This window comes from Pipistrellus hanaki, assembly GCF_964339955.1.
Source record: "Pipistrellus hanaki genome assembly, chromosome: 1".
Taxonomy (NCBI): Eukaryota; Metazoa; Chordata; class Mammalia; order Chiroptera; family Vespertilionidae; genus Pipistrellus; species Pipistrellus hanaki.
In genome coordinates, this window is record NC_140503.1 from 99,650,706 (window position 1) to 99,665,914 (window position 15,209).

General features: G+C 40.7%; 2 protein-coding genes across 7 annotated transcripts in view; both read right to left on the minus strand.

Annotated features, from left to right (window-relative positions):
- Positions 1-15,209, minus strand: part of REC114 (REC114 meiotic recombination protein) — a 103,402-nt gene that overhangs the window by 13,911 nt on the left and 74,282 nt on the right. For all 6 annotated transcript variants that reach the window (XM_084906394.1, XM_084906392.1, XM_084906393.1 and 3 more), the window contains one exon: positions 3,553-3,753. In XM_084906394.1, the coding sequence (XP_084762520.1) occupies positions 3,553-3,753 (201 nt within the window). The remainder of the gene's footprint in view (positions 1-3,552; positions 3,754-15,209) is intronic.
- LOC311633726 (F-box only protein 8-like) lies at positions 7,053-7,781 on the minus strand. Its single transcript, XM_084906765.1, has one exon. It carries the CDS (start codon positions 7,609-7,611, stop codon positions 7,060-7,062), a length of 552 nt encoding a protein of 183 aa, XP_084762891.1. The 5' UTR covers positions 7,612-7,781; the 3' UTR covers positions 7,053-7,059.

Consider the following 15,209-nt stretch of genomic DNA (forward strand, 5'->3'; position numbering starts at 1 on the left):
TTCCTCATGGCTCTTCTTCAGTTCCTCATGGTTCTTCCTCATTTCTTCTTGGCTATTGTCAAATTTCTCTTCCATTCTTTTTAGCCATCCTATGATCATTACTCTGAATTCTTGCTCTGGTAGGCTGGTTGCCTCTGACTCGTTTACTTTCTTTTCTGGTGATGCCTGCTTTTCTTTCACGTGCAGACTATGTTTTTGTCTCCCCATGGCCTCTCTTTTCAGGATGTCTGGTTATGTGGTATTCCTTCTCCTTTCCGTGGGTGACCGAAGAACTCCCTTGCATCCACGTGTTTGCGCCAATTCGGGCTTCTCAGCTGCTCGATGGACCTCTCCGCTGTGGGATTTCCAGGCCTCAGAGAAGCTACTACTTTCCTGGTAAGATGGCGCAGCCTTCCCTCTGAGCCGCGCCCACAGCTCCCGTTTTTATTCTTGAAACTGAAAAAGCCTGGGCCACACAAGCAGTTATAAGGAAGTGGGTCGATTTAATGCTGCCGCTTGTTATGCAAGGGAGCCAAAGAGGTCTGCTAGTCTGGGATGCAGCCAGCACTCACCGCGCTAAAGATATGAAGACATTTCTTCAGAAAAGAAAAATAGATCAGATAACGATTCCCGCAGCAATGACGGCCTATCTCCAGACTCTTGATATTGCAATAAACAAGCCATTCAAAGACAATTTGCGCATGGAAATTAATGACTACATTGAAAATAGAATGGAGAGAAATCAGCGTGGAAACTTTGTGGAACCTAAACTGCAAGAAGTTGTGACTTGGGTGAAGAATTCATGGGAGAAAATCACTGACAGTTGCATTGCAAATGCACTGCGAGCAGGCTACCTTGACAAGAAGTACTCATTTAAAGACAGTGCTATTGCTAAACATGAGAGATTTGCTCCACTGATTCTGAAAGAAATGGAGTCACAAGAAATTCATCAGGAAGTTCAGGAATTGGATTGTTATGATGATGTTCCAGAAGATGATGACATGATTGTCATTGAATAAATGAGTAAATTCTTGATACTGTAGGATTCACAGTTTGGTTTGTGTTGACAACTACAGTACTACCGTACCGTATACAGGTAATAAATTTCCTTTATTTTCATTTAACAATAAATGTGTACCGTATTCTTCTTCATGGGAAAATAAGACATCCTCCCCCCTCCCCCCCGATATAATTTTGTGCTCTCTTTTCTCTGGTGGTCACTTATACTGGGGTTACCAGTGTTGTGAGTGCATTTGTTTTGTTCCCTCTGTGTCATGTCTTGCCAAAGTGAATTTTATCCTGTTTGGCCAATGTGCTAGAGAGCAAGCCACATAACCAGACACCCAGAGAGAAGACTCCATCCACGAACGGGTCAATAACACTCCAGACTTAACTATAGAGGCAGGAAGAAGGTAGCAAGGAGAGAGCGTGAGTTAGGGAGCAAAAGAGGAGTGGGTGGTTGTATGGGGTGCTGTGCCACACCAGTACAGCCAAGGGTGAACCTGAGGAAGAGCAGTGAAGGATTGAAGAAAAGACAGACAAAATAATACAGCTGGGGCTCAGTGGATCTCCTGTGCCTGGATGAGGATACAAAAGACCCAGCCTGCAAGCTGATGCTTTATTTTATAGTCTGATTAAAACAAAGGTAGATTAACATGTATACAAATGTTCTTGTTTTGGCAACACTTGCTGCACCTCCCACAGCCCATTAGCTACTTAGGAAGGAATTAGGGAGGGCTACAAGGTCAGGGTTAATTATGCTAGGAGAGCTCAGCCCTCCAGCTGGGACTTGTTTGTGGCCCAGCCACAGGTCAGCCCAAGGCTTGACTCTAGAGCTGCTCCCTACAGGGTGTGTGTGTGTGTGTGTGTGTGTGTGTGTGTGTGTGTGTGTGACTGAGGCACAGTTAGATCCCACAGGCCTTCAGAGGCAGGCTAACCAGGCTCGCCTAACTCAGCAGCCACTGCTTCCTCAGAGGCCTAGCCTTTTTTTATGGGAAGAGCTGCTGTGACTGGGAGCCTAGCCTCACCCAGGGTACCCTCAGATAACATCTGGGACTATATAGCCACCCCCACCAGGGACCTGCTACCTCAGCTGTGGTCCCATGACCACCGAGACCATAGCTAAGATTTGGAAATAGCCTAAGTGCTCATCAGCAGAAGAGTGGATTACAAAACTGAATAATGGAATATTATGCTGAGGTAAAAAAAGAAGAAATTCTTACCATTTGCAACAGCATGGATGGAACTGGAGAGCATTATGCTAAGCAAAATAAGCCAGTCAGAGAAAGATAAATATTATATAATCTCACTCATTTATGGAATATAATGAACAACGTAAACTGGAACAAAAACAGATCCAGAGACAGAGAAGCATGGATCAGACTGCCAAACCTCAGAGGGAAGGTAGGGGAAGTTAGGGGTAATGGGGAGAGGTCAACCAAAGGACTTGTATGCATATAAGCCTAACCAATGGACAGTCAACAGGGGGGTAAGGGCATGAATGGTGTTTTTTTGGGGGGTAATGGAGCAATAAGGACACATAAGTAATAAATACCTTAATCAATAAAGAAATAAAAAGAAAAAATCACAATTATACATATATATATATATATTTTTTTTTTATCAAAGCTACCCAGAATATCATTTTTAAAGGGGAAAAAAATCCTACAATCTGAATTCTGGAAAAAATTATGATTTAAATACTATGACAAAATAGATAATTCCTTATCACATTAATTCATTGCATAGAGCTGCCAGACATTTCCATATGCATAACCATTGCAGAGTGCAAATGAACACAATTCAACATTACACACTTTAGCTAAGTAGCTGTGCCACCACTTAAGAAACTCTGAAATTTCTGGCACAAAAAGTTGGGCTATTTTAACTTTTACCAGGAAACCAACTTCACAATCCATTTACTCTCTTTATGGCTATTCATATTTAAAAAAAGGAAGAAGAAAAAAGAATAGACTCACTCTATTCATTTTTGAGAAAATATCCACTAAATACCCAGCAATGATGGTGTTCCCCTAAGAAAGGCTAGTTTACTCCCTGCACAGTCACACAAGTGCTGTCCTTTGAAACAGTGTCATGCTTTAGGATGCACCCATCTGTGTGTGTTCTCACTGTTGGTGATGGGAGAGAATGTGGTGCAGATAGGTACACTGCCTGGATTTGTGCTAAGGTGACCACAGTTTTGCTCACAATACTTTTGTCCCATTAACGTAAATACCGACAAAGTAAAAAGGGCAAATAATGTCTTAATATTATTACAAAAGTAACTTGGACTTTGTGGATCCCTAAAAAGGTCTCAGAGATGGAGCTGTGAACCACACTCTGATTACCAGTGTTTCAGAGTGACATCCAGAATGCAGCTGGGACCCCTCCCTGACTAATTGCTAGGATTACAGGTAGCTACAATGGAGAATCAACCTTCAATTAAAAATGTCACTCAACATTAGATAAGTTTAAACCTGCAAACCTGATGGATTTGACTAATTCCACTGTTGAATTCTTGCCCCTAGAGAGTATGACCTGCCAGGTTTCTTATACCACCACCGGCTTACTTACTTCATGCTGCAGTGGGATGGTTGGCACACAGCCCTCCCCGCTGCTTCCACCTGCCCTCAGTAGGACAGGATCCCGAATGTCCCCGTCGGGCACCTGCACGGTTATGTACTGGGCCAGGCTCTGCACACAGCTGCTGCAGTGCTCTAGTGCCTGCTGCTTGGAATCTCCACTGAACTGTACCCGGAACATGCGACTCTTGTTCTGTTTGACAAATAGAAAGTTATTCTAAGGGACTGTTGTCATATCACTAAACTTTTATTTACTGCACGGTCTGCTAGAGAGTGCTTTCCTTTGCTCAGAGGAAAAGAGATACAGACAATGGAGCATTCACCCTAGATTGTTGATGTGGGTATAGAAAAGCTAATAACCAGTTTTCTTCCCACTTTTGAGAGCTGTTCCTTTTACTAAAATTCATTTCCTTCAGGGAACAGATATTAGTGAAAATAGAAAACCCATCTTATACAGACCAAGAAGATGACATACTGACTGCAGTAAAAGACCAATGTCTTGTCTTACTTTGGAATAAAGATTACATAACTTTTAATTCCTGAAGTAAAAATCAGTGAAGATGATACAGTATATTTTTGCCTCAACAAAAATTTTTAAAACTGAGTATATAAAAGAGCAAACCAGGTAGATGCCATGTTAAACAAACCAATGAATTTAAAAAACAAGATTGGGGAATGGGACAGTCAGGCTGATGCTAAACGCTAATGTGTGCCATGTTAGTAATCTGTAATATCCTTTATCTTTCCAGAGGCCATGTTACATATCCTCAAACTACACAGAATTACATATTGTCTTTAATCTGCTCTATGATTTACATCACTTGGAAAATAAGCAAATTTGGGAGAGATGCAATTAACATTTTTTGAATCTGACAACTACATCAACTTTGATTGTGAGCAAAAATTTAAATTATAACAACAACCACAACCACAAAAACCCATTACTTTAAGAGAAGTAGTTTCCTCTTTTCTAGTCTAATACTAGAGGTCTGGTGCACAAAATTCGTGCACTGGGGGCGGGGAAGGGGGGGCGGTGTCTCTCAGCCCAGTTGGCACCCTATCCAATCTGGGACCCCTCGGAAGATGTCCAACTGCCAATGTAGGCCTGATCCCAGGGACCGGGCCTACACTGGCAGTTGGACATTCTTCTCACAATCTGGGACTGCTGGCTCCCAAATGCTCACCTGCCTTCCAGCCTGACCACCTCCTAACCACAATCCTGTCAGCCTGATTGACACCTAACTGCTTCCCTGCTGGCCAGATTTCCCACAACTGCCCAACCCTGCTGACCTGGTCCCCCTGAACTCTCTTCCCCTGAAAGCCTGGTGGCCCCCAATTGCCCTCCCTTATGGCCTGGTCCCCCCAAATGCCCTCCCCTGCTGGCCTGGTCCCCCTCAACTATCCTCCCCTGCTGGCTATCTTGTGGCAGCTATCTTTTTTTTTTCTTTCTTAATTTATTTAAAATATATATGACTGTACAAAGAAAACTATAAACTCCACAATAAAATGATATAACATGCTATTTGTAAGACATGACAACTATAAAATAACAGGGTAATGAGGTAAACATGTCTATGTAGTTACAAAGTTTTTATGTGTAGTGGTACAATAGTAACTGTAAATAGGCTTTACAGAGTTACATCTTACCATGGGTTTGTTTTACATAGGTGTGTGCATTTGTGAAGACTCATTAATTAGTATAGTTAAGATTTATGCATTTTATTAAATGTCAATTTTACCTAAAAAAAAAAAAGCATAAAAAATTATCTTTAGCAAATGATATACAAGTTGAAATCTTCAGGAATGAAGTGTACTGTTGTCTGAAACTTATTATGACCTATATCCAAAACATTAAGACAGGCTGATTGTACAGAGATGGATAACTGTGGTGAAGTGAATGCAGTAAAATCTAAATTGCAGAATCTAGGTAGGAGTACACAGAAAGAGAGAAAGAGATAAATAGAGAGGGCAAAGTGCCATGCACTGGAAAATAGAAACGATAATAAATGTTAGCACTACTCATTGTTTGAAAATTTTATATGATAGTTTTGAAGTTAACTAATTAGTTCTGAAGTTAAAGATTAGTATTATTTTGTCATGGAATTCAAAATTATGTACCTGTGAAACTTATTAAGGGATTTGTTTATCAATCTTAGAAAGTGCTTACTTATTACCAGTCGAAAACTCCCTTTGATTTTCAAAAGTTGATTACCTTATGATTCGTCCTTGAAAATTCTTAGTAAATCATTCAGTTGTAATATTGACTTACATCCAGATCTGGAAGAAAACTCTGATTCCACACCTCTAGTTATAGTGTCTACTCCTCCAGTTCTCTCCCCATAAACTAGCGGCCTTATCCATCACACAGTGTATCATTCCAAAGCTGATGCTTTTCACTTAGAGGTATTTCCAGGGAACTTTTGACTTACTAGATAAATATACTATTCTTTATCATTCCAATATTAAGTGTTTTAATCACTAAATAATTATTAATTAAGATATACTTCATACATTTGCTCTCCATTAAGCAGTATTTTTCTTCTCATTACCCAACCATGTAACATTTGTGAAGGCAGAGCCCATGTCTAGGTTTCATGAGTACCTACCACAGTACTTAGCGTGTGGAAGACCCTTGGACATATTTACTGAATGAAAAAATAAAGAATATTTACTATTATTCACAATATGCCTTTCTCAACTGATACTGAATAGAAATCATCAACATTAGGACAACAGTAAAGTTTGACTATTAGTTCAAATATAAGTTATAATAATATTTTGTTCTCATATATGTAAATCTTCTTTTTTTAAAAAACATATTTTGCTATCCTAAATGGTTTAAAGGTTATTGTGACTTGACTAACTCAGAAGTTTCAAAAATTAAAAGTCAAGTGATAAATTTATATTTAAGAAAACAAGTACTTTGCATACTAACAAATCAAACTCTTTTCAAAGTTCAAAGGGAAGAGAAGCTGTACTGATTTGTATCAAAGTAAGATTCAATTTTTATAAAGACTAATAATCTCATATCAGAATCAAATAAATTTCAGAACTCAGTTTTGAGAGAAAAAGGAAAGGTTTTAATTAAAATCTTTACAATAAAATAATTATGATTATAAATCTCTAGTTAAATATGTACATATTACATGGTATTTTAAAAAAGAATGGATGGAAGTGAATAAAGTTTTTCAGGCAAATCTAATACACAAATATACCATCTTTTAGAGTATAATGTCAGTTTAACATTCTTAAACAGCTGTGTCAGACAATGGCTCTGCTTTGTGCAAAACATGATAAGCAAAATTAAGAAAAATTCCGCAAAATTCTTTAGTTCCTCAAGAAAATGACTAAAAAAGAAAATAGAAAAGAAAACAAGATTGTACACTCAAGTATACAGAGGCTAGAAAGACTGGCACTAATGTAACCCCCATATCTGTTAAATAAATCCTTGGGTAGCTTTAGTTTGAAGTTAAAAGTTAAAGTCCTAGCAACTGTGCTTTTATACAGCCACATGGCCAATAAGGTAGATGTTGTCATAAAGGTGCCCTACAAAATCTTCACTAATATTTTGAGCAGCCCGACGAGTATTTCGAATAAATTCTCGTTTTGACATTTTATTCTTCACATGAGGGCTAGTGAGGTCAATGGAAAGTAGAATCAAAGAGTAGCACAGTACATAGACAGCATCAGGACTAAGGTCAAGTTCTCTCATTAAATCAGGGTTATAAGCACAAAATCTATGTGAGAACTTTGTTATAAGAGTTTCAAGATATTCCCCACTCTCTTCAGGGGCATGGATGTGATGAAAAAATTCTCTGAGAGCATTGGGCAAGAATTGATTTATAAAATTATGCAGTGTTACAAGGTCATCCAAGACATCTCTCCTTTCATCAAGATAGATTCTCAGCTTTTTCCAATTTAGTGTTCTTATACGGAAGATGAACTTTGCTATTTCCTTTGGTGAATTGTCTAGGATACCCTTGGACATAAAGTAGTTCACTCCTTCATCTGGATTGGCATTAAAGGTGAGGCTGCCTTCATCCAGCTGCATATATAATTTTCTAAAAGAAAATCCTATAGGTGGGTTCTTATTGTATATGGAACCCAAGTAGATTTACACAACCCTTGCCACAAAAGTTCATCATTAGCGAGGTCCTGCCAAACACATGAAGCTAAGCAGAAGTCGGTTGCATTCAGGTAAGACAAGATGGTAAAGCCTAGCTCAGGAGACAACATTTCCAAATTAATGAATCCTTCCTGTTCTTTAGATTTCCTTGCCTTCAAGAGATGATATATATCAATGCCTCCTTGGACTTGTTTATAATGACTGCTGTTGGCAGCCATCCTCCTGATCTGCTCTCTGCTGAGGTAGCCTTGTTCACTGTAACCTTCCTGCTGTAGCTGCTGGTTTCTGGCCACTCTCCACAGACCCTGACCCATCTGCAAGCCTGAGCAACCTGCAATCCCCACTGCTGCCACTCCGAATCGGCCTCTTGACGGGGGCTTTTAGCCAAAACAGAAAAGAGCTCAGCCGGGAACTTCATTGAGAAGCCGGCTCAGACATTACTGGCTCACGCTGATGAGAGTGAGGGTGAGGGTGAGGGTGAGGGTGGCGAGAACCCCAGAAACAGCACCAGCTTCCTCCAAATAGAGCGCACCTCAAGCTGCAGCAGCGAGGGCTACTGACAGTCTGAGGTTTCATAGCGGCTATCTTTGACCACATGGGGCGTCCATCTTGTGCAAGGGTGTAAGGGTTAATTTGCATATTACCTCTTTATAGATAGGGTTCTGCCCAGTTTAGAGAAGTCAACTTACATAAAAGTCACCCCAAATGGGATTGTCCATATAGTGTATTTTTATTTAATTTCTTCTGAGAAGAAATTCAGGTGCTAACTTAGTGATAACACTTTCCATTTATTAAATCCATAAATCATACTGCTAACTGGAAAATGTAACCACAGTCAGGAAAATTATGTAAATTCCTTTAAGCAAAAATTCCTTGATTCTCCACTTCACAATCCTACTATTTAAATGTTTAGGTGAAGCCATGAAGCAAAGCCCTGTATTTAGGTTACAGAAAACTCTTGGAATGGTCAGGTGTCATATTCAGAATAGACCTGCAACCTCTTTAATGCCATTGTTAGGTTCCCTTCAGGTTTTAATTCATTTAATTTTCTCCCTAAGTAGAAAAGTAATGTTACCATTATCCCCTCTAACCATGAAAAAATACAAAAAAGAAACATCCTACCTAATAAAAGAATAATATGCAAATTGACCGTGCCTCCACGACACCCACAAGCCATAGCCAGAAGCCAATCAGGAGCAAGCATGCAAATTAACCCAACCAAGACAGCTACAGCCATGGAGAGAGCAGGAGGCTTGAGTTTCTCCGGCCATGGAGGAAACCAAGCTTTTCGCCTGCCATGGCCAGCCTAGGCCTCAGCTCAAGGTTACAAAGCTTCAATGATAGAAGATAAATAAATCCTAACAAAAATGGTGGCAGCCACAGAGCTGGAGAGAACAGGAGGCTTGAGTTGCCCCCAGCGATGGAGGAAGCCAAGCTTTCGCAGCCCTGCCTACCTTGGCCTCCACTCAAGTTTACAAAAGTTCAATTATAGAAGATAAATAAATCCCAGACACCAGGGCCTCTGTTTGGGTCACCGGGGAGCATGGCCGGCCTGAAAACCACCACAGGCCTATCACCCAGGCTACCCCATGCCCCAAGGGAACCCCCACCCTGATCCAGGACACCCTTTAGGGCAAACCAACTGGCCCCCACCCATGCACCAGGCCTCTATTCTATAAAATCCTATCTAATAAAAGAGTAGTATGCAAATTAATCATCACTCTGCTACACTCACCAGCCAATCAGGAGCAAATATGCAAATTAACCCCAACCAATATGGCTGTGGCCAGGAGAGCAGGAGGGAGGCTTGGGTTTCCTCGACAATGGAGGAAGCCAAGCTTTCCACCTGCCCGTGCTGTCCTAGGCCTCCACTCAAGGCTACAAAGTTTCAATGATAGAAAATACATAAATCCAAACAGAAATGGCAGCAGCCACGGAGCTGGAAAGAGGAGGCTAGGGTTGCCCCTGGTGATGGAGGAAGCCAAGCTTTCTGCACACCCTGGCCAGCCCAGGTCTCTGCTTAAGGATACAAAGTTTCAATTATAGAAGATACATAAGTCCCAACAGAAATGGCTGCCACCATGGAGCAAGCAGAAGGCTTGATTCTGCTCCAGGCTACAAAGTTTCAATTATAGAAGATAAATAAACCCCAGATACCAGAGCCTCCACTTGCATCACCAGGGGGCATGGCCTGCAAACTACCACAGGCTCCTCACTCAGGCCATCCCACACCCTAAGGTAGGGGTGTCGAACTCAATCAGAGAAGGGGCCAAAATCTAAAATCCAGCCTAAATTGCGGGCCGAATGGTTTACTGAACAGTCATAAACTGACAATGTCATAAACTGACAGTGGAGTGCAGTGATGACAGCGCGGTGCGGGCCACCTTGCAAGGCCTGGCCGGCCGGATTTGGCCCGTGGGCCTTGTGTTTGACACATGTGCCCTAAGGGAACCCCCTTCAGGGCAAACTAGCCAGCCCCCACCCATGCACCAGGCCTCTATCCTTTCTAATAAAAGAGTAATATGTAGATTGCCCATCACTCAAACACACAAGATGGCTGCCCCCATGTGGACACAAGATGGCGACCACAAGATGGCCAGAAGGGGAGGGCAGTTGGGAGGGTCAGGCCTTCAAGGAAAAGCAGTTGGGAGCAATGAAGCCTGCAGGGGAGGACAGTTAGGGGTGACCAAACCGGCAGAGGAGTGAAGTCAGAGGCAACCAGGCCTGCAGGAAAGGGCAGTTGGGAGGGACCCAGGCCTTCAGGGGAGAGCAACTGGGAGGGGACCAGGCCTGCAGGGGAGAGCAGTTAGGGGCAATCCAACTGGCAGGGGAGCAGTTAGGAATCAATCTGGATGGCAGGGGAGTGGTTAGGAGGTGATAAAGCTGGCAGGGAGAAGCAGTTAGGGGCAATCAGGAAGGCAGGCAGGTGAGCAGTTGGGAGCCAGCACTGACCACCAGGGGGAAGATGCTCAATGCAGGAGCTGCCCCCAGCCCACAGGGCTTGACTGATAGCAGCAGCAGGGGGTGGGGCCAGGTCAGCCAAGGTGGATATCAGCGGGGGTGGGGGCCCTTGATCACCCTGTTGGTCGCCCCACAGATTGGCCTTCATTGCCCGCCAGGCCTAGGAACCCTACCCATGCATTTTATGCACCAGGCCTCTAGTAAACTATAGTTGAAACAATATCTCTCTACATGTAAAGAATATCCAATCAATAGCTAGAAATGTTCTTAATGTCTAAATGTGCCTGCCCATTCAGGTCAGCAAGATGTCAAGCATGACACTAACCATATAACTACAGTGTTCTAGAAGGTCTAGGTAATTCAGTAAGGTGAGAAAAGTAATACACATAACCTATTGAAAATAAAAACTTTATCATTGTGAATTATAATATTACTTTCCTGGAAATTAATAAATTATCAGAGTTAATAAAAATTTAGTAAGGAAGCTAAATAATACAGAAAAAATCCAGTAATAAGTAGCTAGAAATATCTCTGAGATAAAGAGTACCACTCATATTACACCAGGCAAAAGTTTCCTAACCTTAAATATTTAAAAATCTACATATTATATGATATATACATAAATATTATGTAGAACATTATTTAGTTGCACAAATTACATAAATATATATCTATTTCAATGTAACATATAATCTATACACATCCATTACATGTAATCTCCCTACAGATAGTATCTATTCTGAAGATAAAAGTTAGGCAAAAGCAGTAGATAGGCAATTCACAGAAGAGATATGGATAGCTAACAAACACACAAAAAAGTGTCTTCTCATTAGTTTCCAAAGAAATGAAAATTAAAGGAATATGCTCATTTTGGCCTATCAAATTGGGAACAAGTTTTTATTTTTATTTTATTTTTTTTATTATTATTTTTTTTAATAAATTTTTATTGTTCATATTATTACAAATGTTCCTTTCCCCCCCATTCTCACCCCACCCTCTGCCCTTTCCCCACTCCCCATTGTCCTCATCCATAGGTGCACAGTTTATGTTCAGTCTCTTCCCACATCCCCTTCTCCCCTTTTCCCCAAGAATCATCAGTTCACTCCTCTTCCATACCTCTGATTCTATTATATTCAACAGTTAATATTGTTCCTCAGATTTTTTTTTTAGTTTCCTTGGTTTTTAGATTCACTTGTTGATAGTTACGTATTTGTTGTTCATAATTTTTATCTTTATTTACTTTCTCTTCTGAAAGAACCCCCTTCAGCAATTCATATAATTCTGGTTTGGTGGTGATGAACTCCTTTAGCTTTTTTTTATTAGTGAAGCTCTTTATCTGACCTTCGAATCTGAGTGATAGCTTTGCTGGATAGATTATCTTTGGCTGTAGGTTCTTGCTATTCATCACCTTGAATATTTCTTGCCATTCCCGTCTGGCATGCATGGTTTCTGTTGAGAAATCAGCTGACAATCGTATAGGTGTTCCTTTATAGGTAACTACCTGCTTAGCTCTTGCTGCTTTTAATATTCTCTCTTTGTCTTTTGCTCTTGGAATTTTAATTATGATTTGTCTTGCTGTGGTCCTCTTTGGATTCCTTTTATTTGGAGTTCTGTGTGCTTCCTGGACTTGTAAGTCCAATTCTTTCACCAGGTGGGGGAAGTTTTCTGTCACTATTTCTTTCAGTATGTTTTCGATATCTTGCTCTCTTTCATCTTCTGGGACCCCCATAATTCTGATATTGGATCGTTTGAAGTTGTCCCAGAGGTTTCTTACATCATCTTCAATTTTCTGGATTCTCTTGCCTTCTAGCTTCTGCAGAGGAGTGTCTTCTGGCTCTTTATGTTCCAAATCTTTGACTTGATTCTTGCGATCTTCTACTCTGTTTTTAGGACTCGTAAAATATTTTTTATTTCAGACAATGTATTCTTTATTTCTTGTTGATCCCTTTTCATATTCTCATAGGTCTCATTTATTTTATCGGCCTTTTCTAGGAGACTCTTGAAAAACCTTATAAGTGTGGTTTTGAACTCTATATCCAGTAGCTTTTTGTCCTCCATTTCTTTCGTTTGTGATCTATTTGGTTTAGGCATTTTCGCAGGCAGCTTTCCTGATGGGGCGGGGTTTCAGGGTGGAGCCTACAGCCTTGGCTTCCGTCAGCCCCGCCCTATGCGACTCCTGAGACTCAGGGTCCTTCAGTACTTGTTGCAAGCGCCTCTGAGAGAAAGGTGCCCTCGATTTTTGCCTGCTGCCTAACTGTCTATGCTCTCCCCCAATGAGCCCGGTATTGGGGTTCAGTTCAGTTGGAAGTGGAGTTGGAGGTGGCTTTCAGAGCAGTCTGGAGCCCCTGTCTCCTTCCCGTCAGGGCAATCCCGCGGCACAGCCGGCCAGCCCTTCTCTGCGCGCACTGTGCGCGCCTCCGGGACCTCCTTTTGCCGTTCCCTGGAGTTCCGCCTTACGGCCCAGCTCCCTATGGGTGAGCCTGGGTCCCCAGGGTCTGGCCTAGAATTGGGGTTCAGAGCAGTTGGAGCTGGGCCCAGCACAATCGGAGCTTTTCTCTGCTTCCTGCTTGGGAACGCCAGCCAGGCACTCGGCCTCCCTCCTCTCCGGCTCCGTTCTCTCCGCGCGCTGCGTGTCTCCGTACCTTAGGCTTTTACAGCTCCTCCGCGCTTCCTTCTGGTTTTCTCCTTGTTTCTTGTTGTAGGATTTCCAGTCAGTCGACTTTCCTGTAGTTCTGGGTAATGTCCATTTTATATTTTTTGAAATTGTTGTGTGCGGCTGCGGCTAGTTGCCTACCCGAGCAGCCATCTTGGATTCTCCGGGAACAAGTTTTTAAATGTAAACTGTATCACTCTATTGGAAAGGATTTGGATAAATGAGCATTCTTATAGATTGCTACTGCTGTAGAAATGGACAACCTATCTGAAGGGAAAATTTACTAAATAAATGTTCAAATTTCTAGACTTCTATTTCAAGAACACTGTAAATAAATTTTTATGACAATCAAAACATGTTTGTAACAGTGAAAAGTTGATAATTCATTAATTGAATTATGGTGTTTCCAAACAAAAAAAAATGCTATATAGCCATGACGAATCATGTTTTCAAAGACTAAAAAATGACTTGGCATAATACTTCTTTTTTATTTTATTTTATTTATTTATTTATTTATTTTTTAAATTAAATTATTATCTTTGTACATATACCATTGCCCCCTCCCTCCCATATATGCCCTTCCTCCCCAGAGTTTTGTGTCCATTGGTTGTACTTATATGCATGTATATAAGTCCTTTGGTTGATCTCTTATCTCCCCCAGATCTCCCTAACCTCCCTGCTGTAATTTGACAGTCTGCTTGTTGCTTTACTGTCTCTATATCTATCTTTTGGTTCTTCAGTTTATAATGTTCTTTATCATCCATAAATAAGTGAGGTCATGTGGTGTTTCTCTTTCATTGACTGGCTTGTTTCACTCAGCATGATGTTCTCTAATTCAATCCATTGGCATAATACTTCTGATAAAAATGTTACAAGACAAGAAAGCAGGATATAAAGCACTCTATATGCTCTAATCCCAAAGTTGTAAGTATTTACACTGTTCAGTGCCATGAGCCGATCCACAGCTCAGGCTAGAAAAGCCGAACACTCATTTTGCCATGTGGGATGGCCACATTACTTTTTTTTTTTTTTTAGTCCATGAGACAGAAATAGACATATCCTAGGGGTTGGGGGAATTATAGAGCTATATAGGAAAGTTTATGCTTTCCTTATAAAATGAACTGATGAAGTTGGTCTTCCTTGAATGGAAATAAAATAGAGCTGTAGTACCATTTTGTAAATGTGAGAGAGAGGCCAAGGGAATTGCAAAGATATTGACCTTGGCACTGTGAAGTTGCTGGGCCAAAGCTAGCTAACACTGCCTGTTTCTGGATTTCTTATTTAGTAATATAATAATTTTGGGGGCCATTATATCTGGATTTTCTGTCATATGCATCTGAATGTTAATATAATACATATGCCTAGTAAAAGCTTCAAGATGTGAATATGATTGTTTCTTAATTAAATTTATTTGGATAATATTGGCTAGTGATAACATTCTGTAAGTTTCATGTGTACATTTTTAAAATATATTGGTATATTCTATTGTGTGCTCACTACCTAGAGTCTCATCTCCTGTCAATATATATTTGACCCCCTTTACCCTATTCATCCTGCCCCAACCTACTGATAACCAGCTTTTTTTGTCATTAATATAATTATTGTTTTTGAGTGGTTAAATTATGACTATTTTTTTATTTTGCTCTTTATAGATAATTAAAATTTAAATAGTAATATATAATCAGGAAAAAATTAAAACTCAAGTATCAGACATATGACATGGTGTAATTTTTAAAAAGAACATATAGAGGGAAAAACCAAGATGGCGGCAAAGGTAAACAACTAATATGCCACCTGCCTGGCACAACAATTTCAAAACTACAACTAAAAGACAAAATGTCTATCACCCAGAACCAAGGGAAAGCTGGCTGAAAGAGAAAGGAGCACAAGTGCTGAAAAGCTGAAAAGC

Bases quoted from the DNA above. Each gene is read 5' to 3' on its own strand.
- LOC311633726 (XM_084906765.1), bottom strand. From the start codon at position 7,611: ATGCAGCTGGATGAAGGCAGCCTCACCTTTAATGCCAATCCAGATGAA.